This window comes from Bubalus bubalis, chromosome 5 (genome assembly GCF_019923935.1).
Source record: "Bubalus bubalis isolate 160015118507 breed Murrah chromosome 5, NDDB_SH_1, whole genome shotgun sequence".
NCBI lineage: Eukaryota > Metazoa > Chordata > Mammalia > Artiodactyla > Bovidae > Bubalus > Bubalus bubalis.
In genome coordinates, this window is record NC_059161.1 from 9,770,908 (window position 1) to 9,795,992 (window position 25,085).

A 25,085-nucleotide genomic window follows, 5' to 3' on the forward strand; every position below is an offset into this window, starting at 1 on the left:
CCAGGCCTCCCTGTCCATCACCAACTCCTGGAGTTTACTCAAACTCATGTCCACTGAGTTGGAGATGCTACCCAACCATCTCATCCTCTGCCGTCCCCTTCTCCTCCCGCCTTCAATCTTTTCCAGCATCAGGATCTTTTCAAATGAGTCAGCTTTCCTCTGCACTCATAAACAGGACATCTCATAAACACCCATCTCACTGAGCTGTAGCGAGGCTCTCGTAAAACAACACAAAGGAAAAGCATTTTGAACTTTACAACATGATATAAAAACATTAAGAAAATAATTTTTAAAACATTTTTGTTCAAAGGAGTGTTCACATTTCCTGCCAAACACTTCCCATGCAGACAATGCTGAAAGGCACGCGCACCTTCCACAGCGCACAGGCTCGTGGGTGAGGGGGCTGGCCCCCTGGTTTCAGATCACTGCTCGAGCTCCCAGGGGAGCCAGGGAGGCCTGTGAAGATCTAACCGTAAGGTGGACACGCCGAGTCTCCTTTCTCAGCTGATTTGGGGGCCAGATAAAAAAGAACTTGTGGAGTTCTTGGCAGAAAAGCGTGGTGTAAAAACCCAGGCGATGACAACTATCTTGCAAAAGAGAAATATTTTAAGGACCTACTGCCAGGGGGTCGTCACCACCTATGACAGGAAAAAAAAAAAAAGCCTCTCTTTTAAAGAAAACTGGCTTCAAGCCTTTCCCAAAGGCCTCCCACCTGGAGAAGTCCTAGGAGCGTGGTTCGGGCAGGGGCAGACCCAGAGGAGGCCCTGAGTGCCTGGCTTCCGTCGGCCCGTTCGTCAGCTGGAGTGGGTCCTCCTACTTCAACCTGGCCCCTTCCTAACGCTGCCCCTGAGAGCCCAGCCCAGAGCCCAGCCCAAATGGAACTCCCTCCACGGAGGAGCAGAGGATGCGAGGACAAAGCTGTCTCTTCCACGCCCCTGCAGGCCCCCAGCCACTGACACACAGCACAAGGGGTGGTCAGGGCCTGGGCGTGCATGCCGGTGGGAGGACTGAGCCCCCGCAGGGGCTGAAGCCGAGGCAACCCCAGGGTCCCCTCCCTCCACCTCGGCTCCACGCCTTTTTCCAGGAGCCTCTCACTCTCCTGTCTGGATCACGGCATACTTCCTGGCCTCAGGTCAGAGGGCTGAAAGCTTTCGTATCACACTTCGCATTAGCAAAGCGTTCTGAACATATACCCAACACATTGATCACTCTCTTACAAGTGACATTATTTACTATTACTATCCTGACGGTACCTGTGTTTTAAAACACTCAAAAAGACAGAAAGAATGAGTTTTTTTTTTTGAAAACCAAACTGATTAGAATGAGATTTTAAAAATATAAAAAGATATTTTCCTCCTGTGTCCCAATGGGTCACCATGCACCTAACACTTCAGAGGCCATCCCTGCATCTAACCTCTGCCCTGTGAATAGTCTTTTTTTTCAAATGCAGCTGCCAGCTGCATGGGAGGGAGTGGAGCAGAGCTACAAACCAGCTCAGATCCAGCTGGACCAGGCACCGCTCTGTGAAATGCTCCACCGTGTGCGCTCTGGGAGCCGCTGGGACAAAAGCAAAGGGTCTGGGGCAGGCCGAGCCTGCAGAAGAAACACGCGGCGAACCCCCCAGCGGCGGGCACACTCGCTTCCTGTCGAACATCCACTCACCCTTAAGACCCCGGGGCGAAGCTGACCCCTCCCAAGGCTCCCTGCACCTGGGACTCAAGGGTGGACCCAGGGAAGGTACAAGGCGAGCCCAGCGCCACCTACCTCCTGCCGGAACTCCACCGCCTCCCGCCCGTCCTCCTCCTTGGTCTCCACCAGGGACATCTTGACCCAGGTGCGGAAGCCCCCGGAGAACTTCCAGCTGGAATAGGCGCTCTCGCAGGCCTGCATGAAGCCAGCCCTGTCTGGGCTTGTAGGGCAGAGAAGGAAGGTCTGTGTTATCAGGCAGGGCTCGAACTTAGCCAGACTCAAACTCCAGCCCCTACGGCCAGCAGCTCCTCTGCTAGTGCTGGCAGGACCCGGCCCACCCCTCCCCCCTCGCGGCTGGGGGGAAGCTGTCTCCTGCCTCAAGGCCGAAGCGCGGTCCCTGGAGCTCCCAGCAGAAGCCCCCACCCACCCCCTCCCTGTCTTCTCCACCACCTGCTCCCAGTAAAGAGGCCTGCAGACTGGGCTGGGCCCCACAGCACCCTGGAGAACTCAGCTTCAGCAGCCCTGGGGCGCCCTCACTGGCCATCAGCCTCTCTAAAGGCCCGGAGAGGGGAGGAGGGTTCCCTTGGGAGCTCTTGGCCAGAAAAGGCATCCGTAGCGCCCGCCCAAGGGTCACAGAGCACCCACGGCCAAGAGGAAACCACAGTGCAGTGCTGAGAACGCTCAGAGGGGCACAGGGATGCGGCCCGTGTCCGCAGGGAAGGGAGGGGAGCTCCAGCTGGAAGAAGGGGCAGAAGAGGCCGAGGCGGAGGCCCTGAGACCCAGGACGGGGCCACGGGTGTGACCGGCGGAGGCGGCTCACAGCCACGTCAGCCCAGGGGTTAGGGGGGCGGCCTCCCTTCAGCCTCAGCTGCTGACCTGCTTCCTTGAAACAGAGCCGCTGGACCTGGAGGATCTGAATCACCACCCCCTCAGGCCCCCCTGCAGGACACGCTCCCGCCGCCCACAACCACTCTGGGCCCCAGAAATGGTGCAACAGGGGTGTCCCAAGATGAACAGGAACTTGCACCCTCCTGCTAGAAACGGGTGGCAAGCGGGCACTGGGACCTCCCTTAGGGCCAGCCCCAGTCCCTGGACACCAGGGGAACATAGTCCAGGGCAGAGGCTGGCCGCCCGGGGCCTCACAGAACCCGGGCAGCTCTGGCCTGTCCTCCGCAGTGCCATCAGGGAGCGGGGGACCCAAGCGCCCACCCTCCGGGGCACAGCCAGCTCTGTGTGTGGGGTCAGAACACCCCCCAGGCTGCCCGGACTCTCTCAGGGGGCCCTCCGTCTGCCCGGCGGCTGCCTAGCATCCCGATTCCCCGCACCTGCCCCCGCCCCCAGCCCAGGGATGCACACGGCTAGAGTGAGATCCCGGGGGTCAAGCAGGCTCTGAAGGGCACCTCTGCAGGAACTCCTGGAAGGACGAGAAGAGCAGGTAATCGATGGCGCTGAAATCCTCGCTGCTCTGGTTCAGGCGGAACTGGAGGAAGACCAGTTCCCGCTTCTGCACCTCCCGCGGCCCCCGCACAATCAGGGCGGATTTCTGCAGAGACAGAGAGACCAGAGTGCCAGCCTGGGGAGCCGGGCACACGTGCCTGCCCACCGAGGCGGGCTCCCCAGTGGACCAGGCCCGGGAGACCCAAGACGCAGGAGTCTCCGCCAAGGGGCGGCCCCCACCCCACCTCGACCTTCCCCTGGGGCCGAGGCAGGACACACGTCACAGGTCCGACCCCGGGGGCATCACCGGGCCTCGGCAGGCGGCCGTGCCTCTCGGGGGAGCTCCACCGCGGCCTCTGCTCCTTCTCCACTGCTCTGCCTGGTGTGGGGTGGGATGCGCAGCCCGGGGACCAGGTGCCTCCTCTCTAGTCCATGGCCGTGGACAGCAAGGAGCCACCTTGGGCTGGAGACAGTAACTGCAGTCAGCTTCCGTCTGCACAGAAACTACTCTCCTTTTGAGCCCTCATTTCATGAATTTCTATGCTACTCAGTTAAACCCCAACTATTGAACAAATCCAACCGGCCTGGACAGGTGTGGACCACAGTGACTCCTGGTAAGCATCCCACTCAGAGGGGAGCCAAGAGGAAGGCAGGCCAGGGAGCCTGTATCTGCAGCGCCATCTAAGTAGACACGGGCTGGTACCCAGAGAACTAAGAGAGCGGGGCATCCGGACGGTGTCTGCACTGTACTATCCAGCTCCTCGTTCAAATTTCTTACGGTTCTTTTCATTTAAATTAGCTCCCGTTTCCTGGAGTCAATTCTATCAGTTCCTCTCCAGCCTTTTGTGCTGTTGGTCTCCCGGTGACCCTGAATTCTCCATTCTGAGTGTGGGGTCGGGCTGACTCGCGCGGGTCTGGGGTGTGGGCTTCCTGCTAAGCGGGGCTCTTGCAGGCTCACCCCAACCTGGGGCTGACGGGGAAGACGCCCCGAGGCAGTGGGCCGTGCGGGCCCACTCCATGTTCTCATCTCCCGTGAAGAGTCCTTTCCCCCAGCACTCCCCTCCTTCCGCTGCGGATGTCCCGTCTCGAGTTCTGCTGTTCCTCTCCATTGGCCCAGTGCCCAGGCAGGGACTCCCCACCCCGAGCTTATGCAGAGAAGGGCCCCGGGGCCTTCCCCCAGAGCAAACACCGTCCCCAGCAGCCCATGGGGGCTGCAAGCCGGGCCGCCAGGCCTGGAGCCAGGATCCCAACTTGCCCAAAGGGCAGCCCGGCTCTTCGTGATGAAAACAGAGCTGGGAGCGGGAGGAAAGCCTTCACCTCAACAGCAGGGACTCCGTGGCACCTGCTTTCGGGCACAGGCTTTCCCTGGCCCTGCTCCATCGATCTAATCCAACGGGCTGTTTATACTTTACACCAGTTCCTCAAAATCTCTGGTCCTCCTATCTGTTCTTGGTTGACAGGGTTATTATCGATATTGTACCTTACTCTATCGTGTGCAGGAGTGGAAATCATTTCAGCAGGATTTCAGGAGGAGGTCTAGAATACATATTAACAAAAAGTCTCAGAGGAATTCTTTCATCTCAAGGTCCACCTGGGGCCTCCCTATCACCCAAGGGGCAGGCAGGTCCTGCTCCATACTCGATACGCAAGCTGCCTCGTCCGGCTGGTCCTTCTCTCCACAGCTTCGCCATCTGCTGCCCTTTGGGGGCCCCTGGCTCTCCAGAGACACGCACCTGTGGAATTTTGCTCAGAGGCACAAACAAGCATGCCGCTGCCTCCCTTTATGTTTTGGTGCAGAGTTCCTCTGCCTAGAAACCCTTTCCTTCCTTGTTTCGAGCTGGAAAACTTAACGCAGCCCTGTCCTTTTGGAAACAAATTTACGGGATGCAAAGGAGAAGATGTAAATGTACACAGAATTCCTTCCTTGTCTCCAGAACCCTCGTCGTCCACTCCCCTGCTGAGCAGAGCCTCCATGATGGCCGGGCCGGGGTCCTTGTTCCCGGACCAGCGCTCCTTCTCACACTGGCCCCCATTATTCCAGAACACAGGATTCCCAGGCCCCGACCCCAGGAACCACGATTCCGGTGGGCCCAAGTAGAACCCAGAATCTGTATTATCAGAAACGATCCTGGCAGTTCTGTCGAGCACGCGGGTATGGGGCCCGTCTGGCGACATCACACCAGCTCCACTCTGCAGCCCTGCCTCCTTCCATCCAGGACCAGGTGTCTCGTCACACTGCCGGGAATCGCAGAGGGTCACGCAGAGAGGGCTGAGGCCCACTGCCGCCCTGGATGCAGGCGAGCCAGCCATGGCCAGACCCCAGAGGACAGCCTCACATTTGCCGTGGGTGAGGGCCCACCCCAAGGGCAAGGGAGGCTAGCTGGCAGAAAGAAGACAGGGCCCTCGGGGTGCGCGCTGCCCAGCCCTGGCCCGGGAGACGAGCGTTACCAGGGTCTGATTGGAGAAGGGGTCCGTGTAGTTGATCCGCTGGGTGGTACAGTTCACGTCTCCGGGCTGCCCGGGGCTCCTCAGAGGCGGGATCACCTCGTAATAGTGCTTACAGCTGAGCAGCTGGGCCTGACCGGGGTACAGGGCGATGCCTGGAGGGGGAACAGAGAGAAGTGAACACACCCCTAAAACCATGTCATGCGAATTTTTTCACACTCATCAATCACCTAAGTCCAGGACTCCCAGGGTGACTGCAGAGGAGGAAGAAAAGGGCTGTTTACAGAGGGTGGGGAGCTCCGTGCCCTGCCCTCAGAAAGCCCCGCTCTCATGGAGGCGGCCAGGGCCTTCTCAGTTAGCCCCTCTCCTGGCCAGGGACGCAGCCTCCCCAGTGCCTACAGCAACACCCACCCCATTCAGAGCCCTGCTCCACGTGCCCCCAGGGGGCACCCGAGACCAAGCCGGGAGGCCAGGCTCCCGGGACCGCCGCCCACCTGCAGGCTCACCGGGCGGCCCTCGGTGGTGGGACTCCCCGACTGGAAGCTCCACACGTGCAAGTCACATCTCCCAAGTCCCTCCCTTTCCCCAGCCAAGGCGCTGCGCTCCCAGCCGCAAGGATGGCAGCTGTTCTAACCACACTGAGCGCTGCACGTGGACGCGGGACACCGGCAACATCAGAGAGACAAAGGGGCCGGATACAGAGAGCAAAACCCACAGAGAGAAAGACCACAGCGGACACAGAGAGAGGAGGGACAATCACAAAACGGGCGAAGACACTGGGACTAGTACACGTTGTCAAGAGCCCCCCAGGAGGGAGGACTCGAGACTCCGGCTCTGCGCTGTGAGCAGTCCGTCCGGAGGGTCACTCGGGGGCGTCTTGTGGGCAGAGCAGGGAGGGGCTCAGGCCGGGCGGGCAGAGCCCAAGCCCCCAGACCTCACGCCGCCCCCCACCCCCGTTCACACCACGCTACCACAAGCCAGCACCAGCACCGCCACCCTGGAGCGGACAGTCCCCTCTTCGGCAGAGATGGCTCCTGGTGGGTGATGTGGCCTGGGGATCCCCACTCCAGGCAGGCCCCAGCCACCTCTGGATGGCCGCACCTCCCCTGGCCCCCAGAACTCCCACTTCCCCTGGTCACTGGCCCCCAGCTCCAGCCAGGCTAGACTCATCTCCCCAGAGAAGCCCTGTCTCCCTAAGTTCATCTCTGCTCCTACGGACCCGCCTCCCAGAGAAACTCTTCCATCTGCCAAAGCCCAGCTCAAATCCTGCTGTGAACAAAGCCTTCGGTGCCCACTCCAGCCCTGCAGCCAGCAAGCACTCCAGGCTCGGTCTGCCTCCCTCCTCGGCACACAACCCTCTGGCTGGGTACCAATGGCAGCTTATGGGGTGGGGCAACCCACACCCAGACTGTCTCAGATTCCCCTGCCCTGCCCATGGTGCCCGGCACCGTGCCAGGAATGCAACGGTGGCTCAGGGTATTTAGAAGTCGCTGCCTGGGACCCAATGCCTGTCCTGGGGCAGACGCTACCTGGGGCATCGTAGCGATCCACCTCCTTGTAAGACACCGACATGACAGGGTGCTTGAGCTTCTCGCGGAAGTCCATGATGGTCTGGTAGACCAGGAAGACAGCCACAGCCATGAGCAGCAGGTAGATGAAGATGAGTAGGACTGAGAAGACGTTCTTCAGGCAGGCCTTGCTGAAACGGATGCTGCTGGAGGCCGACTCGCTGTCCAGGGCTGAGCGACAACAACACACACATGACCCAGAGGGCGTCTCCAGGCCCTTGACCTGCTGCACCCCAGAGGCGAGGCTATCTGCACACCTCCCCCCACCCCAAAGCCCAACACCTGGTACCCGTCAACACACACCACACTCCTGCTCTGCCAGGACAGGGACCCGAGCTGGAGGAGACTCCCCCGGACGCTTTCAACCCAGCATGGGCACTGCCCACCCCTGAGCAGCCCTATCAGTGTGCCCTCCTCTGCCCTGAAGCCCCTCTCACCCCAAGCCTGGCCTGAAGCACTGTTCTCCCAACGGCTGCCTTCTAACTCATCCTTCAGGTTTCAGTTTAGAAAGGCAGGTCCTCAAGGAAGCCTCCCCTGACCCTGTAACTTGACTGGCACCCCATCCTCAGTGCTCCCAGGACACCCTATGGCCCTTGTCATCACTCTGCAATGTCACCGTCTACATGTTTTTTATCCCCCAGGCTGTGAGCTCCATGTGGGTGGATACTGAGCCATTCTTGTCCACACTGCACCCCCAGCCCTTCAGGCAGTGCCTGGAATACAGCGGGCCTTCGGTAACTAAATGGTGTGTCCTGAGGCCATCCCCTCCCCAAAAGACCTAAGGTGAAGATTTAAGACAGGGTGACAGTGTTTGGAGCAGGGCGGTCAAGCAGCTAAGGAAGTTAAAGAAGGTCACAAGGATGGGCCCTAATCCAATAGCACAAATGTCTATAAAGAAGAGGAAGAGCCCAGTGGCATTTTTCACAGAAATAGAACAAAACATTTTCAATTTGTATGGACACACAAAACACCCTGAACAGTCAAAACAATCTTGAGAAAGAAGAACAGAGTTGAAGGAATCACACCCCCTGACTTGAGACTATCAGTTCAGTTCAGTATCTGACTCTTTGTGATCCCACGGACTGCAGCACACCAGGCCTCCCTGTCCATCACCAACTCCTGGAGTTTACTCAAACTCATGCCCATCAAGTCGGCGATGCCATCCAACCATCTCATCCTCTGTCGTCCCCTCCTCCTCCCTTCTTCCACCTTTCCTAGCAACTTGAGACTATGCTACAAGGTAATCAAAACAGTATGGTATGGACACAAATACAGAAACGCAGGTCAAAAGAACAGAATATCAAGCACAGAAATAAACCCACACACGCGTGGCTAATTAATCCATGACAAAGGAGGCAAGAACATACAAAAGAAAAAAGAAAGTCTCTTCAGTAAGCACTGTTGGGACAGCTATGTGTGAAAGAATAAAATCAGAACATTCTCTAACATACACAAAAATAAACTCAAAATGGATAAAAGACCTAAACTTAAGACCAAATACTATAAAACTTCCAGAGGAAAACATAGGCAGAACACTCTTTGATATAAATCACAGCAGTATTTTTTTAAATCCACCTTCTAAAGTAATGAAAATAAAAACAAAAGTAAACAATTGGGACTGAATTAAACTTAAAAGCTTAAAAACGAAAAGGCAATCTTATGGTCTAGGAGAAAATATTTCCAAACTACAAGACTGACAAGGGATTAATTTCCAAAACATACAAATAGCTCATATAGTTTAATAAAAAAAAAAAAATCCAATCAAAAAATGGGCAAAAGACCTAAACAGACTTTTTTCCAAAGAAGACAGACAGATGGCCAAAAGGCACATGAAAAGATGTTCAATATCGCTATTAGAGAAACACAGATCAAGATCAAACCACGACGACATAATCACCTCACACCTGTAGAGAATGAGCATCATTGTAAGAGGTCTACAGATAATAAACGCTGGAGAGGGTGTGGAGAAAAGGGAGGGCCTACACCACTGTAGGAATGTAAACTGCTACACCCACCACGGAGAACACTGCTGAGGGTCCTCAGAAAACTAAACACAGAATTCTACATGATCCTGCAATCCTACTCCTGGGCCCGTATCTGGAGAAAACTCTGATTTGAAAAGATAACATGCACCCCAGGGCTCACTGCAGTGCTGTTTATAACAGCCAAGACATGGAAGCAACCTAAGTCTACCAACAGGTGAATGCATAAAGAAGATGTGGTACACATACACAGTGGAACACTGCTCATCCATTAAACAGGATGAAACAATGCCATTTCCAGCAAACATGGATGAACACACGGATGATCATATTAAGTGAAATCAGTCAGACAGAGAAACACCATCATCATTAATACGTGGAATCTAAAAAAAATGATACAAATGAACTTATTCACAAAACAGAAATAGACTCACACACTTAGAAAACAAATTTATATCAAAGGAGATAGCAGGAGGGGTTGTGGGGAGAAAGAAATTAGGGTGTGGGATGAAATATACACGCTACTATATAAAAACAGGTAAACAGCAAGGACCTGCTGCATAGCACAGGGAACTGTACTCGGCATCATGGAATAACCTATACTGGAAAAGAACCTGAAAAAGAACATATGTGCATAACTGATGCACTTTGCTGTATGCTTGAAACTAACAAAACACGGTAAATTAACCATACTTTGAAGAGGGAGAGACACGAGGGTGCAGACACTCAGAGAAAAAGTCACACATGAGAACACACGGACTGAAAGCCAAAGGAGAGGGGCCTCGGGAGACTCCAAACGTGCCGACACCGGAACCCTGAACTTCCAGCCTCCGTAACCAAGAAAAACATTTCTGTTGCTTCAGCCACCAGCCTGAGGTACTTGGTTAGGACAGGCCGAGCTGAGATACTCCCACAGTGCTCCTGGAGGGTCTCTGCTCCTGAAACCGTGGGCTCCCTGAGGAAAAGCCTGTCTCCTCCCCAGCAGCTGAGCACAAGTCTGAGGAGGAAACGGGGTCGGAATGGAAGCCCCAGAAGGTACATGGCTTGGCTTCTGGCTTCCAACAATGACAAGGCTGCGTGGTCACACCACCCTTCTACAGAACACAATTACAAACTTGGATGAAATAATTTAAAATAATTTGAAGGCACTGGAAAATGATCAAAAGCAAGCTGAAACCAAAAGAGAATCTACCCCTTTTGAAAAAAAAAAAACTGCATCTGGTGAGATTTGTAAACTTGCAGCTTTCTGCCTGAGGGCTCTGAACAGTCTCTATGAGGTGTGGTGCAGGCAGACAGTGGACAAAGTCCAAGGCTGGGGGAGCAGCCAGAAAGTTAGGGGGAAACTCTGAAAGGGAGGGAGCCACAAGGAGGAATGAACTCGCAAATCTGCAAACAAAACATGTTCCAGTTCTTGCTGCAGACCAGGAAAAAGCAGCAGCTGGAAACTGCAAGATTGAGAAGAGATCAGCTGCTCTTCATGCAAGGAATATAGGCGATTAGAACTGGAGTCTTGCTATTTTATCTACTTGCTAAAAAAATTTTTTCACAGGATCGTAAGACAATTCAGAACCTCTATAATGTGTCACTGAAAATGTCTGCTGCTGCCGCTGCTAAGTCACTTCAGTCGTGTCCAACTCTGTGCGACCCCATAGACAGCAGCCCACCAGGCTCCGCCGTCCCTGGGATTCTCCAGGCAAGAACACTGGAGTGGGATGCCATTTCCTTCTCCAATGCATGAAAGTGAAAAGTGAAAATGAAGTTGCTCAGTCGTGTCCGACTCTTCATGACCCCATGGAAAATGTCTAGTGTTCAATAAAATAAATCATTAGACATGCAAAGAAACATGAAAATGTGACCCACACTTGAGGAAAAAAGTAGTACATGCAAACCAGCACTAAGATGACCCCAAATGTTGCAATTCGCAGACAGGAATTTTACAGCACCAAAAGGACTTACAAGAAAATGTGTGGATAAGGAATGAGCAGAGAAGAAATACGGAAACCAATGGGAATTCTAGAGCTGAAAAGAAAAACAAATAAAATGAAAAACTCACTGCGTAGTCTTTAACAGCAAAAGATGGCAGGAAAACAAAAAAACAGTGTAGCTGAAGTTAAATGAACAGAAATTATCCAATCTAAAAAAAGAAAGATTGAAAAAAAATCTAACAGAGCCTAGATAACTGTGGGACAATATCTAGCAGTCTAACAAAAGGTAACTGGAGAGAGAAAATAGATGCAAAAAATATTTGAAAAAAGAATGGCCCAAACTTCCCAAAAACTGGAGGAAAAAAAATATCAATTTATAGATTCAAGAAGCCCAATACATGCCAAGCAGGATAAGTAATAAACCAATTCTAGGCAAATCATCCTGAAACTGCCAATGCAAAGATAAAAAAAATCTTGAAGGCACCCAGGAAAAAAAGGAGGGGGGAGCATATTACATACAGGAAATTAAATCTAACAACAGGTTAATGTTTGATCAGAAGTAATGAAGGCCAAAAGACAATGGGGGCTTCCTGCAGCTCAGACGGTAAAGAATCTGCCTGCAATGCGGGAGACCCGGGTTCAATCCCCAGGCTAGGAAGATCCCCTGGACAAGGAAATGGCAACCCACTCCAGGACTCTTGCCTGGAGAATCCCATGGAAAGAGGGGCCTGGTGGGCTACACTCCACGGGGTCGCAGAGTCAGACACAACTGAGCGACTAACACTACTGCTACAAGACAACGGAACATCTTTAAAGCATTGAAAGAAAAAAAAATTCCATCAACTCAAGAATTTTTAAATTCCAGCAAACTAACCTTTAAAAATTGAAGGGGACAAAAAGGTATTTTCAAACACAAAAGCAGAGAGAATTCCTTACCAACAGATCTGCACTAGAATGCATGCTAAAGAAAACTCTGAAATGACACTAGACGGTAACTCTCAGATGTACACGAAGGAATAAAGATCCCTGGAAATGGTAAATACGTGGGTAAATATAAAAAGCCATTTGTATAATTTTAAAAATTTAAGGCTATCTAACGCAAAAATTATACAACAATACTGCAAATTTTCTAACTTTCAGGAAAGAAGCGACAGAGAAACAACAAACATATGAGACAGAGAACAATAAAATGGTAGAACCAAATGCAACCGCATCAACACTTAGAGTAAACAGACTAAACACCAATGCAAAGGCAGAGACTATCAGTCTGGATTAAACACAAGACCCAACCAAATGCTGTCATTAAGAGATGGACTTTAAATACAAAGACACAGAGTATTTGCTCTTAACTATCTCATTTTCTTTTATTTAAAAAGCACAAAAGCAAAAGGAGCACAGAACTATAAAGGGTCCTAGGTGGTCAGAAAGAAGGAAATCATTCACTTTATGTCTACAAACAAACATCGAGCACCAACTCTACATGTAACACTTTGTGCTACGTGCTTCAGGGAGATACCGAGAGAGGATCCCAAGAGAGAAGGATTGATGGTTTGTGCTACAAGTGTGACAGAACTCCGAAGGCTGTGAAGATGTAAACTGTGAGATTTCCTTTCCTCAGAGGGATGGAGGGGAGTCAGGGAGCAGGGCAGAGGTCAGCAGAGGCTTTGTGGAGGAGACTGCGTTAGCTCTGGGACTAACGCACCGGGAGGATTCTGAGGAAGACACCATCTGGTGCTCACCAGTCACGTGTTGGTGAACTGAAGACCAGATCTCTAGCCCAGAGGCACAGCGGGAGCATGGGCTGCAAACCCAGCTCTGCTGCGGACTATGACTACTCTGTGGCCCACAGCAAGCTATCTGGCGCTCCTAAGGCTCACTTGCTGCATGTGAAAAGGAAATCATTTCAGCTTTCTAGCATTTCTGAGAGAAGCAAATGACAAATCTGCTTCAAATGCATGACAGAGTACCTGCCCAATGAATTACTGTCATTGGAGAGACAGACTGTACCCTCTAGCCCGCAAAAAATGAAGCCCTCAGCAAAGATGAAGACCATCAAACAACCATCTCATAATTAATGAGAAAAAATACATGAAGATAAAGTGGAGGCGGGACAGAACACAGTCTTTCACATAGTAGGCACGTAATGTTCTCATGTCTGTTAAATGGATGAACAGCCCAAAAAACAGATGAACTAAGCTGTGCAATGCCAACTTAGCTACCTCTCAATTGGTCAGTACATTTCAGGGACATGAAACTATAAACCAATTGATGTGCCTTATTATTAATAGCAAAGTTTAAAAAATTCTTCCTTTACAGGAATGCCAATTCGCAGAAGTGTTTGTGTGGTTCCTTCAGGTCGTGAAGAGCAGGTTACTCTAGACAATGGATGTTTAACAGGAAGCAGGAAGCCCCAAGGAAACCCCTTGGGTAGCTGAGAGTGAAGCCAAGGTACAGAGCAGCTCCAGTTCTGCAAAAGGAATTAACTCATGTTTTCAACTTACGTTCTCTCTGATACTACTTCTGCTGCTTATTGTTACGAGGGACTGTGTCAATTTCTCCTCCTTCACAGCTTTGCCACCTGCCTTCTCGCCGTGTCTCTCTCATAACTCTGCTCCATTTTACTCTCAGAGTCTTTCTCTAGTCTCGCATTCAGACCTTCTCCTGGAGAGTATCCTGTATAGGACCTATCCCCATTAGGCATGTCACAGACACGGCCCTTCTGCACACTGCAGACGGCTTCCTTTCGCTCAGGTGCTGATCCCTGATCGGCCACGGAAAGTACGATGGTCTGTGCACAGGGGCCCGCCCGCAGCCGTTTTGCTTGGAAGGCACTCCCAGCCCCTACGGTCCACGTGGGACCACAGGTTCACTTCAGAATGAGGCAGGCAAAAGCGCGCTCACTGAGTGGCTCGTAACTGCAGTGGCAACAGGCGTCAGGGTGCTGCATCCTAAGATCACAAGATGAGAGGGAAGGAACTCTGAATGACTGATTGGTGCCTAACATCTGAATAGAATCTTCTAAGAGTTGTTAGGGACCTAAACAGCCATCTGGTCCAATTCCATACCTTGTGCAGCGATGCTGGCCCCACAGTCAACAATGGACAACAAATGAGGGTCCTGGAATACTGACTCCTAGACTCCAAATTTAACTTCTTTACAGGGCTTTCAGATCAGTTCAGTTCAGTCGCTCAGTCGTGTCCGACTCTTTGCAACCCCATGAATCGCAGCACACCAGGCCTCCCTGTCCATCACCAACTCCCGGAGTTCACTCAGACTCACGTCCATCGAGTCAGTGATGCCATCCAGCCATCTTATCCTCTGTCGTCCCCTTCTCCTCCTGCCCCCAATCCCTCCCAGCATCAGAGTCTTTTCCAATGAGTCAACTCTTCGCATGAGGTGGCCAAAGTACTGGAGTTTCAGCTTTAGCATCAGTCCTTCCAAAGAAATCCCAGGGCTGATCTCCTTCAGAATGGACTGGTTGGATCTCCTTGCAATCCGAGGGACTCTCAAGAGTCTTCTCCAACACCACAGTTCAAAAGCATCAATTCTTTGGCACTCAGCTTTCTTCACAGTCCAACTTTCACATCCATACATGACCACTGGAAAAACCATAGCCTTGGCTAGACAAACCTTTGTTGGCAAAGTAATGTCTCTGCTTTTCAATATGCAATCTAGGTTGGTCATAACTTTCCTTCCAAGGAGTGAGTGTGTTTTAATTTCATGGCTGCAGTCATAATTTTGGAGCCCCAAAAAATAAAGTCTGACACTGTTTCCACTGTTTCCCCATCTATTTCCCATGAAGTGATGGGACCAGATGCCATCATCTTCGTTTTCTGAATGTTGAGTTTTAAGCCAACTTTTTCACTCTCCTCTTTCACTTTTATCAAGAGGCTTTTGAGTTCCTCTTCACTTTCTGCCATAAGGGTGGTGTCATCTGCATATCTGAGGTTATTGATATTTCTCCCTGCAATCTTGATTCTGCTTGTGCTTCTTCCAGCCCAGCCTTTCTCATGATGTCCTCTGCATAGAAGTTAAATAAGCAGGGTGACAACATACAGCCTTGACGGACTCCTTTTCCTATTTGGAACCAGTCTGTTGTTCCATGTCCAGTTCTAACTGTTGCTTCCTGACCTGCGTAAAGGTTTCTCAAGAGGCAGGTCAGGTGGTCTGGTATTCCCATCTCTTTCAGAATTTTCCACAGTTTATTGTGATCCACACAGTCAAAGGCTTTGGCATTGTCAATAAAGCAGAAATAGATGTTTTTCTGGAACTCTCTTGCTTTTTCCATGATCCAGCGGATGTTGGCAATTTTCCTCTGCCTTTTCTAAAACTAGCTTGAACATCTGGAAGTTCACGGTTCATGTATTGCTGAAGCCTGGCTTGGGGAATTTTGAGCATTACTTTACTAGCGTGTGAGATGAGTGCTATTGTGCGGTAGTTTGAGCATTCTTTGGCATTGCCTTTCTTTGGGATTGGAATGAAAACAGTCCTGTGGCCACTGCTGAGTTTTCCAAATTTGCTGGCATATTGAGTGCAGCACTTTCACACCATCATCTTTCAGGATTTGAAATAGCTCCACTGGAATTCCATCACCTCCACTAGCTTTGTTTGTAGTGATGCTTCCTAAGGCCCACTTGACTTCACATTCCAGGATGTCTGGCTCTAGGTCAGTGATCACACCATCGTGATTATCTGCATCGTGAAGATCTTTTTTGTACAGTTCTTCTGTGTATTCTTGTCACCTCTTCTTAATATCTTCTGCTTCTGTTAGGTCCATACCATTTCTGTCCTTTATCAAGCCCATCTTTGCATGAAATGTTCCCTTGGTATCTCTAATTTTCTTGAAGAGATCTCTAGTCTTTCCCATTCTGTTGTTTTCCTCTATTTCTTTGCATTGATCGATGACGAAGGCTTTCTTATCTCTCCTTGCTATTCTTTGGAACTCTGCATTCAGATGCTTATATCTTTCCTTTTCTCCTTTGCTTTTTGCTTCTCTTCTTTTCACAGCTATTTGTAAGGCCTCCCCAGACAGCCATTTTGCTTTTTTGCATTTCTTTTCCATGGGGATGGTCTTGATCCCTGTCTCCTGTACAATGTCAGGAACCTCAGTCCATAGTTCATCAGGTACTCTATCTATCAGATCTAGGCCCTTAATAAATCTATTTCTCACTTCCACTGTATAATCACAAGGGATTTGATTTAGGTCATACCTGAATGGTCTAGTGGTTTTCCCTACTTTCTTCAATTTAAGTCTGAATTTGGCAATAAGGAGTTCATGGTCTGAGCCACAGTCAGCTCCTGGTCTTGTTTTTGCTGACTGTATAGAGCTTCTCCATCTTTGGCTGCAAAGAATATAATCAATCTGATTTCGGTGTTGACCATCTGGTGATGTTCATGTGTAGAGTTTTCTCTTGTGTTGTTTGTCGGAAGAGGGTGTTTGCTACGACCAGTGCATCTTCTTGGCAAAACTCTATTAGTCTTTGCCCTGCTTCATTCCATATTCCAAGGCCAAATTTACCTGTTACTCCAGGTGTTTCTTGACTTCCTACTTTTGCATTCCAGTCCCCTGTAATGAAAAGGACATCTTTTTTGGGTGTTAGTTCTAAAAGGTCTTGTAGGTCTTCATAGAACCATTCAACTTCAGCTTCTTCAGTGTTACTGGTTGGGGCATAGGCTTGGATTACTGTGATATTGAATGGTTTGCCTTGGAAACGAACAGAGATCATTCTGTCGTTTTTGAGATTGCATCCAAGTACTGCATTTTGGACTCTTTTGTTGACCATGATGGCTACTCCATTTCTTCTGAGGGATTCCTGCCCACAGTAGTAGATATAATGGCCATCTGAGTTAAATTCACCCATTCCAGTCCATTTTAGTTTGCTGATTCCTAGAATGTTGACGTTCACTCTTGCCATCTCCTGTTTGACCACTTCCAATTTGCCTTGATTCATGCACCTGACATTCCAGGCTCCTATGCAATATTGCTCTTTACAGCATTGGACCTTGCTTCTATCACCAGTCACATCCACAGCTGGGTATTCTTTTTGCTTTGGCTGCATCCCTTCATTCTTTCTGGAGTTATTTCTCCACTGATCTCCAGTAGCATTTGGGCACCTACTGACCTGGGGAGTTCCTCTTTCAGTATCCTATCATTTTGCCTTTTCATACTGTTCATGGGGTTTTCAAGGCAAGAATACTGAAGTGGTTTGCCATTCCCTTCTCCAGTGGACCACATTCTGTCAGACCTCTCCACCATGACCCGCCCGTCTTGGGTTGCCCCACGGGCATGGCTTAGTTTCATTGAGTTAGACAAGGCTGTGGTCCTAGTGTGATTAGATTGACTAGTTTTCTGTGAGTATGGTTTCAGTGTGTCTGCCATCTGATGCCCTCTTGCAACACCTACTGTCTTACAGTGCTTTCACTGATCTACAAATTGGCATGTAATGTAAATAAAAAACCATAGAACTGTTTATCATCCACACATGGTATATGTGACACTCCAGTGCCTCCTGAGAAATCTGTATGCTGGTCAAGAAGCAACAATTAGAACCAGTCATGAAACAAAGGACTGGTTCCAAATTGGGAAAGGAGTACATCAAGGCTGTATACTGTCACTCTGCATATCATACGAAATGCCAGGCTGGATGAAGCACAAGCTGGAATCAAGATTGCCAGGAAAAATATCAACAACCTCAGATATGCAGATAACACCACCCTTACGGCAGAAAGCAAAGAGGAACTAAAGTTCATCCTGATGAAAGTGATAAAGTAAAAGTGATGAAGTCAATCTTGATGAAAGTGAAAGAGAAGAGTGAAAAAGCTGGCTTAAAACTCAACATTCAAAAAACTAAGATGATAGCATCCAATCTCATCACTTCATGGCAAACAGATGGGGAAACAATGCAAACAGTGACAGACTATTTTCTTGGGCTCCAAAATCGCCGCAGATGGTGACTGCAGCTATGAAATTAAAAGACGTTTGCTCCTTGGAAGAAAAGTTATAACCAACCTATACAGCATATTCAAAAGCAGAGACGTTACTTTGCCAGCAAAGGTCCGCATAGTCAAAGCTATTTTCATGGATGTGAGAGTTGGACCATAAAGAAAGCTGAGAGCTGAACAACTGATGCTTCTAAACTGTGGTCTTGGAGAAGACTCTTGAGAGTCCCTTGAACTGCAAGGAGATCAAACCAGTCCATCCTAAAGGAAATCAGTCCTGAATATTCATTGGAAGGACTGATGCTGAAGCTCCAATACTTTGGCCACCTGATGTGAAGAGCTGACTCATTAGAAAAGAGCCTGATGCTGGGAAAGATTGAAGGCAGGAGAAGGGGATGACAGAGCATGAGGTGGTTGGATGGCATCACCAACTCAATGGACAAGAGTCTGAGCAAGCTCTCGGAGTTGGTGATGGACAGGGAAGCTTGGTGTGCTCCAGTCCATGGGGTTACAAAGAGTCGGACACAGCTGAGTGACTGAACTCACTGAATGCTAAAAGTAGACACTGTTACATTTTACCATTATTTTTAAAAAGGTGCTAGATATTTGATAAAATGTCCCGTGTACTCTTCAGTCAGAAAAACCAAACACTGGCTATTCTGTGGCAAGTTGGATGAATGCTTTTCAAAAGTACGTGTGTCGGTGCTAAGTCGCTTCAGTCAGGCCCAATTCTTTGTGATGCTATGGACTGTAGCCTGCCTGGCTCCTCCAGGCAAGAATACTGGAGTGGGTTGCCATGCCCTCCTCCACAGGATCTTCCTGACCCAGGGAGTGAACCCACGCCTCTTAGGTCTCCTGCATTGGCAGGTGGGTTCTTTACCTCTAGCACCACCTGGGAAGCCCATACATCCTTTATATATATGCAAACTCACAGTAGTAGAAAGACAAAAGGAATGCACAGGACTTTCTTGAGAAAAGTAATTTATGAGTTTTGTAAAACCCATAACAGAACTGTTTCAAAAACCAAACGTGTCCCAGAATGTATTGGTAAGTCAGTCCATTAAGAAGATGTGTGATGAACAACTCAATTTCTGAAAACATCGTTGAGACCTTTATTCACAGGAAAGGAAACTGGCTGACTACCATAACCCTGCAAAACTCTACCTTGCAGACAGCACTGGGCTAAGATGCATTCAGATTGCAAAGAAGAAATGAATTCTTGGTTTATCCTTTTCTTCTTTTTAGTGATGTGACGGGTTTGTTGTTTTAATTTCATTTTGTTTTTTTTTTAGATATAATTTATATCCATAAAATGGACCTTTAAAAGTGAATATATTTAGTAGTTTTTAAAATATTCACAAAGTGTACAGTCACAACCACTATCTAATTACAGAACATTGTCATTACCCAAAAAGAAACTCTATACCCATTAGCAGTCACTCCATCTTTATCTTAGTCCCTGGCAACCAACAGTCTACTTTCTGTTGCTATGGACTTACCTATTCCAGGCAAGTCTCATAAGTGGAATCATACTATATGTGACCTTTTGTGTCTGACTTCCTTCACATGACAGAACGTTTTGAAGATTCATCCATGTCGTAACATGTATCAGTTCTTCATTCCTATTTATTGCATAATAATATTCCATTGTGTGAACACAGCATTTTATTTATCCATTCTTCAGTGGATGGACATTTGTGTTGTTTCTACTTTTTGTCTATTATGATCCTGCTATAAACATTCATTACAAGTTTTTGTGTGGACATACAGTTTTCATTTCCCTTGGATATATAGCTAAGAGTGGAACCACTGGGTCATATGCTAACTCTATATTTAAACCTTTTGAGGAACTGCCGGACTATTTTCCACAGTAGCTGCACCATTTTATTAATACATTTTCATCAGCAACGTCTGGGGTTTCTAATTTATCTACATCCTCACCAAAGCTTGCTTATCATCGTCTTTTTGATTGTAGTCATCCTGGTAGGTATGAGATTACACCTCACTGTGGTTTAGATTTGCATTTCCCTAAAGACTAACAATGTTGAGCATCTATTCATGTGTTTATCTGTCCTTTGTATACCTTCTTTAGAGAAACATTATTCACATTCTTTGTCCACTTTTAATTAGGGTATCTTTTATCACTGAGTTATAAGAGTTTTTTATAATTGCTAAATACAAGTCCTTTATCAGATATATGATTTGAAAATTTCTCCCATCCTGTGGGCTACCTTTTCACTTTCGTGATAATATCATTTGATGTGCAAGTTTTTCATTTTGATGAGGTTCAATTTACCTTATTTTTTCTTTGGTTGCTTATCTTTGTCTGTTCTATTAATATACAGTTGTTTCTGTGGAGAACTAACTAACCAAATGTTCTCAGTTTGATTACATCCCTAATACATAAACTGTTTATTCAATTAGCACATCCTGTCTCATCTTTTCCTTTGAAAAGAATAAGTGGTTGTGCTTCCCCTGCTAGAGAGGAAATGAACAGACTGAGGCTTTAACCACATTATGGCATGGAATTACTTCCCTCAGAGACTAACACTGGGAATACAATCCTGAACGCCAGGTGCTTAACTCGAACCTCGGCTGCCAAACACTCAGCATCCCTGTACTGTCTTCCTGTCTTGCTACCCCGAGCTCCAGCCCACCTCCTCTTCTGGCCTCCAAGTGAGGACCCTTCTCGTGCTCATGGCCCTTCCCTGCTTATTCCACATTCTGTGTCCTGGCTTTCTTCCAGGCCCCTAACCCTCCCGCTCTGGGTCCAGTCCTCACCTCTCTCCTGTCAAGCCTGTAGCTCTCACTGCCTCTGGGCCAACTCCACCAGACACCACACCCACTGAAGCTCGTCTTCTCATCCAGCCACTTGCTCCTCTGGACTGTATCTCTGTATGTTATTCTCCTCCTCACCTGGCTTCAAACCTCAGAATCTTCTTTGATTCTTGCTTCTCCCTCCCCCACATCAAAGCAGCCTATCATATCAGCCTCCAGCCTCTGACATGGCACAGCTGCCTTCAGTTCAGTTCAGCTGTTCAGTCCTGTCTGACCCCATGGACTGCAGCACGCCAGGCTTCCCTATCCATCATCAACTCCCTCAGCTTGCTCAAACTCATGTCCATTGAGTCAGTGATGCCATCCAACCATCTCACCCTCTGTTGTCCCCTTCTCCTCCTGCCTTCGATCTTTCCCAGCATCAGGCTCTTTTCCAAGGAGTCAGTTCTTCACATCAGGTGGCCAAAGTATTGGAGTTTCAGCTTCAGCATCAGTCTTTCCAATGAATATTCAAGGACTGATTTCCTTTAGGATTGACTGGTTTGATATCCTTGAGGCCTAAGTGACTCTTAAGAGTCTTCTTCAACGCCACAGTACAAAAACATCAATTCTCTGGCGCTCAGCTTTCTTTATAGTCCAACTCTCACATCCATAGATGACTACTGGAAAAACCATAGCTTTGACTAGACGGACCTTTGTTGGCAAAGTAATGTCTTGCTTTTTAATATGCTGTCTAGGTTGGTCATAACTTTTCCTCCAAGAAGCAAGCTTTCATGGCTGCAGTCACCATCTGCAGTGATTTTGGAGTCCCCCAAAATAAAGTCTGACACTGTTTCCACTGTTTCCCCATCTATTTGCCATAAAGTGATGGGACCAGATGCCATGATCTTTGTTTTCTGAATGTTGAGTTTTAAGCCAACTTTTTCACTCTCCTCTTTCACTTTCATCAAGAGGCTCTTTAGTTCCTCTTTGCTTTCTGCCATAAGGGTGGTGTCATTTGCATATCTGAGGTTATTGATATTTCTCCCGGCAATCTTGATTCCAGCTGTGCTTCGTCTAGCCCAGCATTTCACATGATATACTCTGCATACAAGTTAAATAAGGAGGGCGACAATTTACAGCCTTGTTGGACTCCTTTCCCGATTTTGAGCCAGACTGTTGGTCCATGTCCAGTTCTAACTGTTGCTTCTTGACCTGCATACAGATTTCTCAGGAGGCAGGTAATGTGGTCTGGTATTCCCATTTCCTTAAGAATTTTCCACAGTTGGCTTGCTTCAACTTAATCCAGCCCCACACCCTGCCACACTCACCTTCCTTAAATGCCCGCTTCATTCCTTACTGTTCTGTTCTAATTCCTTTAAATACTGCTGCTCCCTAGAGAAAGCCCAAACCACCAATGCTGAAACCCCAGCCCCAGTCTGACCCAGCCAGGCTTTCCTACCTCACCTCCCTCTGCTTCTCTCATCAACCCTGTCCAACCACTGTGCTTCCCACTGATTCTGAAATGCCCTATTTTCATTTCCACCGCTATGTGCTTGCACATGCCACCCCTCCTCCCCGGCCAGCCCTTCTTTTCCACCCATACATCACCCTTGGATTAATCCCACTTCCTTCAGCAACTAGCCCATGCTCATTAATTCCTGAAGCCCCTGTCTCTAGCATTTCTTTGGCCTTCGTTCACTCATCCATTCAAGTTGGCTTAGATACGATGCTTTCCTGCTCTAAATCCCCACCTCCCTCTCCCAGAGCACCGATATACATGGGGCTCCTAGAGAGGGCCAGGCTACTAAGCACTGGAATTACAGTGAGAGTAGAGGGGACAAGCCTTCATGCCTCCCAGAACTCCGGGGCAGGCCCAAGGGGCTGATGCAACTGAATAATTAGTCAGTAAATGCGCCCTCTCAGCTGTGCTACATGCTACAGAAGAACAGTAATGAACGCCAGGAAAGCAGGCAACAGGGAGAAACAGACCCCATCCGGTTGTTCAGGGCAGGCTCTGTAGAAGGAGGGTTACGTTCTTGGGGTAACCTGCCTTCTCTCTCCACATGGCCTGAGCTCTTGGAAGCAGGCCATGTCTCACTCCCCTTCTTTGTGGTTTTGGCATCTGGCGCAAAGATGAAGGAGTCCGTGAGTGACTCTGGCAGATGTCAGGCAGGCGTTTGGGACAAGAAAGCCCCTCATCCAGGAACAACTGAGCCAGAGTCAGAATACATTCAGAGAGACAGGCCTGGGTTCATTGGGAGCCCCGTCATTCATTCAGTCGGAGCACAGTACTCCTTTGTGCCCCTGGTTTGTCTATCAACTAGGACTAAACATCTCCCTCAGAAAGTGGCTAGGAGGATTATAAAGTAGTGATAAAGTCTATATAGAAAGCCCCACCCAGGCCTGGTACAGGAAAGCACCTAGCCAGCGTGGCTGTTGTCATCAGTACCATTAGTTTTATTACCGTGAGGGGACTCAGAGGCACGCCATGAGCTCGGAAAGTTGTACCCCACATCGTCAAAGTCACTACTGAGACCGGCTGAAGGGACTTCTGAGCACCGGACTGTCTACAGTCTAAACAGGACACATATCCAGCCGAGTTTCCCAAAATCAGGGAAGGCTCTTGCTGGCCAATGGACTACCCAAAATCCACTCTGCCTGGTGGCTGGCTTCCTGCTCTGACTCATCTCAGGCTTTGAGGCCCCAGGAATCTGAGGCAGAAAGAGAGGCTGCTAAGGTTGAAGGTCATCATGGCCATGTCCTCATTTGCCTGGCATTTATCTCTGAAAGGAAGCACAACAGGAAACTTCGTCTTTCCAAGCCTGGCCTCCATTCTCTTCCTGCTGCCTCCATCCATCCTCTTCTGCCTCGGGGCAAGAGGGCCGTGCAGGGTGCAGCAGGCAAAATAATGACCCACCACAGGTGTCCACGTCCTCAAGCTCGAACCTATAATTATGTCAAGTTACAGGGCAAAGATGGGCTTATAGTTGCTGATTATCTGACCTTAAAACGGGGAAATGGGACTTTCCATTCAGGGGCTGAGTCCACCTGCCAATGCAGGGGAAATGGGTTCAATCCCTGGTCCAGGAAGAACCCGCAAGCCTGTGCGCCACAACTACTGAAGCCCATGTGCTCTGGGGCCCGCAAGCCGCCAACTACGAAAGCTCATGCACCTAAAGCCTGTGCTCAAAAACAAGAGAAGCCACCGCAGAGAAGCCTAAGCCTGCCAGTGCAACAAAGAGTAGCCCCTACTGCCACAACTAGACAAAGTCCACATGCAGCAACGAACACCCAGCACAACCAAAAAATACATCGATAACTAATTAAAAAAAGACAACAACACGGAAATGATTCTGGATTACCTGGATGGGCCCAGTATAATCACAAGGGCTCTTTAAACATGGAAGAGGGAGGCAGAAGTCAGTGTCAGAACGAGCAGATCTGAGAAAGACCTGAAGGTGGAAGAAGGGACATGAGCTGAGAAAGGCAGGCAGCCTTGAGACGCTGGAAAAGGCACTAAAATAGATTCTTCTCTGGAGCCTCCAGAAAGGAATTGAGGCCTGCTGACACTTTAACTTTAGCCCAGGGAGACTCATTTTGGACTTCTGACCTCCAGGACTGTCAGATAATAAATCTGAGCTGTTTTACGTCACTAAGTTTGTGGTAATTTGTTACATAAAAGATAGAAACGAATACACAAGGCTTTCAAAACCTTCTCCCTAGGACCTCAGGGCATTGTCTCCCTCGGAGGCAATGTCCAGAGTCAGAGTCGGCGCAGTCCTGCCACAACCTTTAGCATATTGGAATTTAATAGAAGGATGCGTAAGTTATTTTTTAAAAAAATCACAGGTGCAGTAGAAAGCATCTGGGGTCAGACAGAGCCTGATGCAGTCAGTCTGCAGGCCAGCTTCAAGATTCTCCCATAATGCACTTAATCTCCCTGAGCCTTAGGGCCTCAAGTGGAATCAAGAGGATGACCGCCTCACAGGGCTGTCATGAGAATTAGATGGGCCATGGGGATGACAGAGCCTGGCCCAGGGGAAGCAGTCCGTAAATGTTAGCCGCCCTTCCTGCCTCCTTCCTTCTACAAAGTCTTCTCTAAGGATTAGGCACAATCACAGAATTTCCGATCCCATCCCCACCCCTCCAAATACTGGAGTCCAAAGGAGCAGAACCCCACCTCCCTCAATCCACCCAAGAAGCTGGAGTCAGGCAGGACTCTACTCACTCACTCACTCAGGCATTCATTCGACAAATCCTTATTGCACGGCCAGGGCTGAGTGGGGAAGCAAAAGGGACTGGTCTCTACCTTGGTGGGGTTTATAGTCTAGTAGACTACA

The 25,085-nt window shown here is 49.0% G+C and overlaps 2 protein-coding genes across 6 annotated transcripts in view; both read right to left on the reverse strand.

Annotated features, from left to right (window-relative positions):
* The window catches only part of PACC1 (proton activated chloride channel 1), a 35,514-nt gene that overhangs the window by 4,257 nt on the left and 6,172 nt on the right, over nucleotides 1-25,085 (reverse strand). The window contains exons 3-8 of one of the 4 annotated variants that reach the window (XM_044942686.2): nucleotides 24,108-24,197; nucleotides 23,404-23,528; nucleotides 7,101-7,310; nucleotides 5,575-5,726; nucleotides 3,090-3,232; nucleotides 1,765-1,909 (exon numbers count right to left, since the gene is read on the reverse strand). In XM_044942686.2, the coding sequence (XP_044798621.1) occupies nucleotides 1,765-1,909; nucleotides 3,090-3,232; nucleotides 5,575-5,726; nucleotides 7,101-7,212 (552 nt within the window). In that variant the 5' untranslated portion in view covers nucleotides 7,213-7,310; nucleotides 23,404-23,528; nucleotides 24,108-24,197. The remainder of the gene's footprint in view (nucleotides 1-1,764; nucleotides 1,910-3,089; nucleotides 3,233-5,574; nucleotides 5,727-7,100; nucleotides 7,311-23,403; nucleotides 23,529-24,107; nucleotides 24,198-25,085) is intronic. The other 3 variants (XM_044942687.2, XM_006073088.4, XM_044942688.2) reach the window with 3 other exon arrangements.
* LOC102406769 lies at nucleotides 3,452-5,505 on the reverse strand. 2 transcript variants are annotated; one of them, XM_006073087.4, is made up of 3 exons: nucleotides 4,765-5,505; nucleotides 4,607-4,662; nucleotides 3,452-3,589 (listed from the first exon to the last, which is right to left on the reverse strand). In XM_006073087.4, the coding sequence occupies exons 1-2, from the start codon at nucleotides 5,434-5,436 to the stop codon at nucleotides 4,651-4,653; spliced, it is 684 nt and encodes a 227-aa protein (XP_006073149.4). In that variant the 5' UTR covers nucleotides 5,437-5,505; the 3' UTR covers nucleotides 3,452-3,589; nucleotides 4,607-4,650. The 2 variants fall into 2 exon arrangements, with proteins under 2 accessions (XP_006073149.4, XP_006073148.4); XM_006073086.4 differs by lacking the exon at nucleotides 3,452-3,589 and having other exon boundaries at nucleotides 3,915-4,662.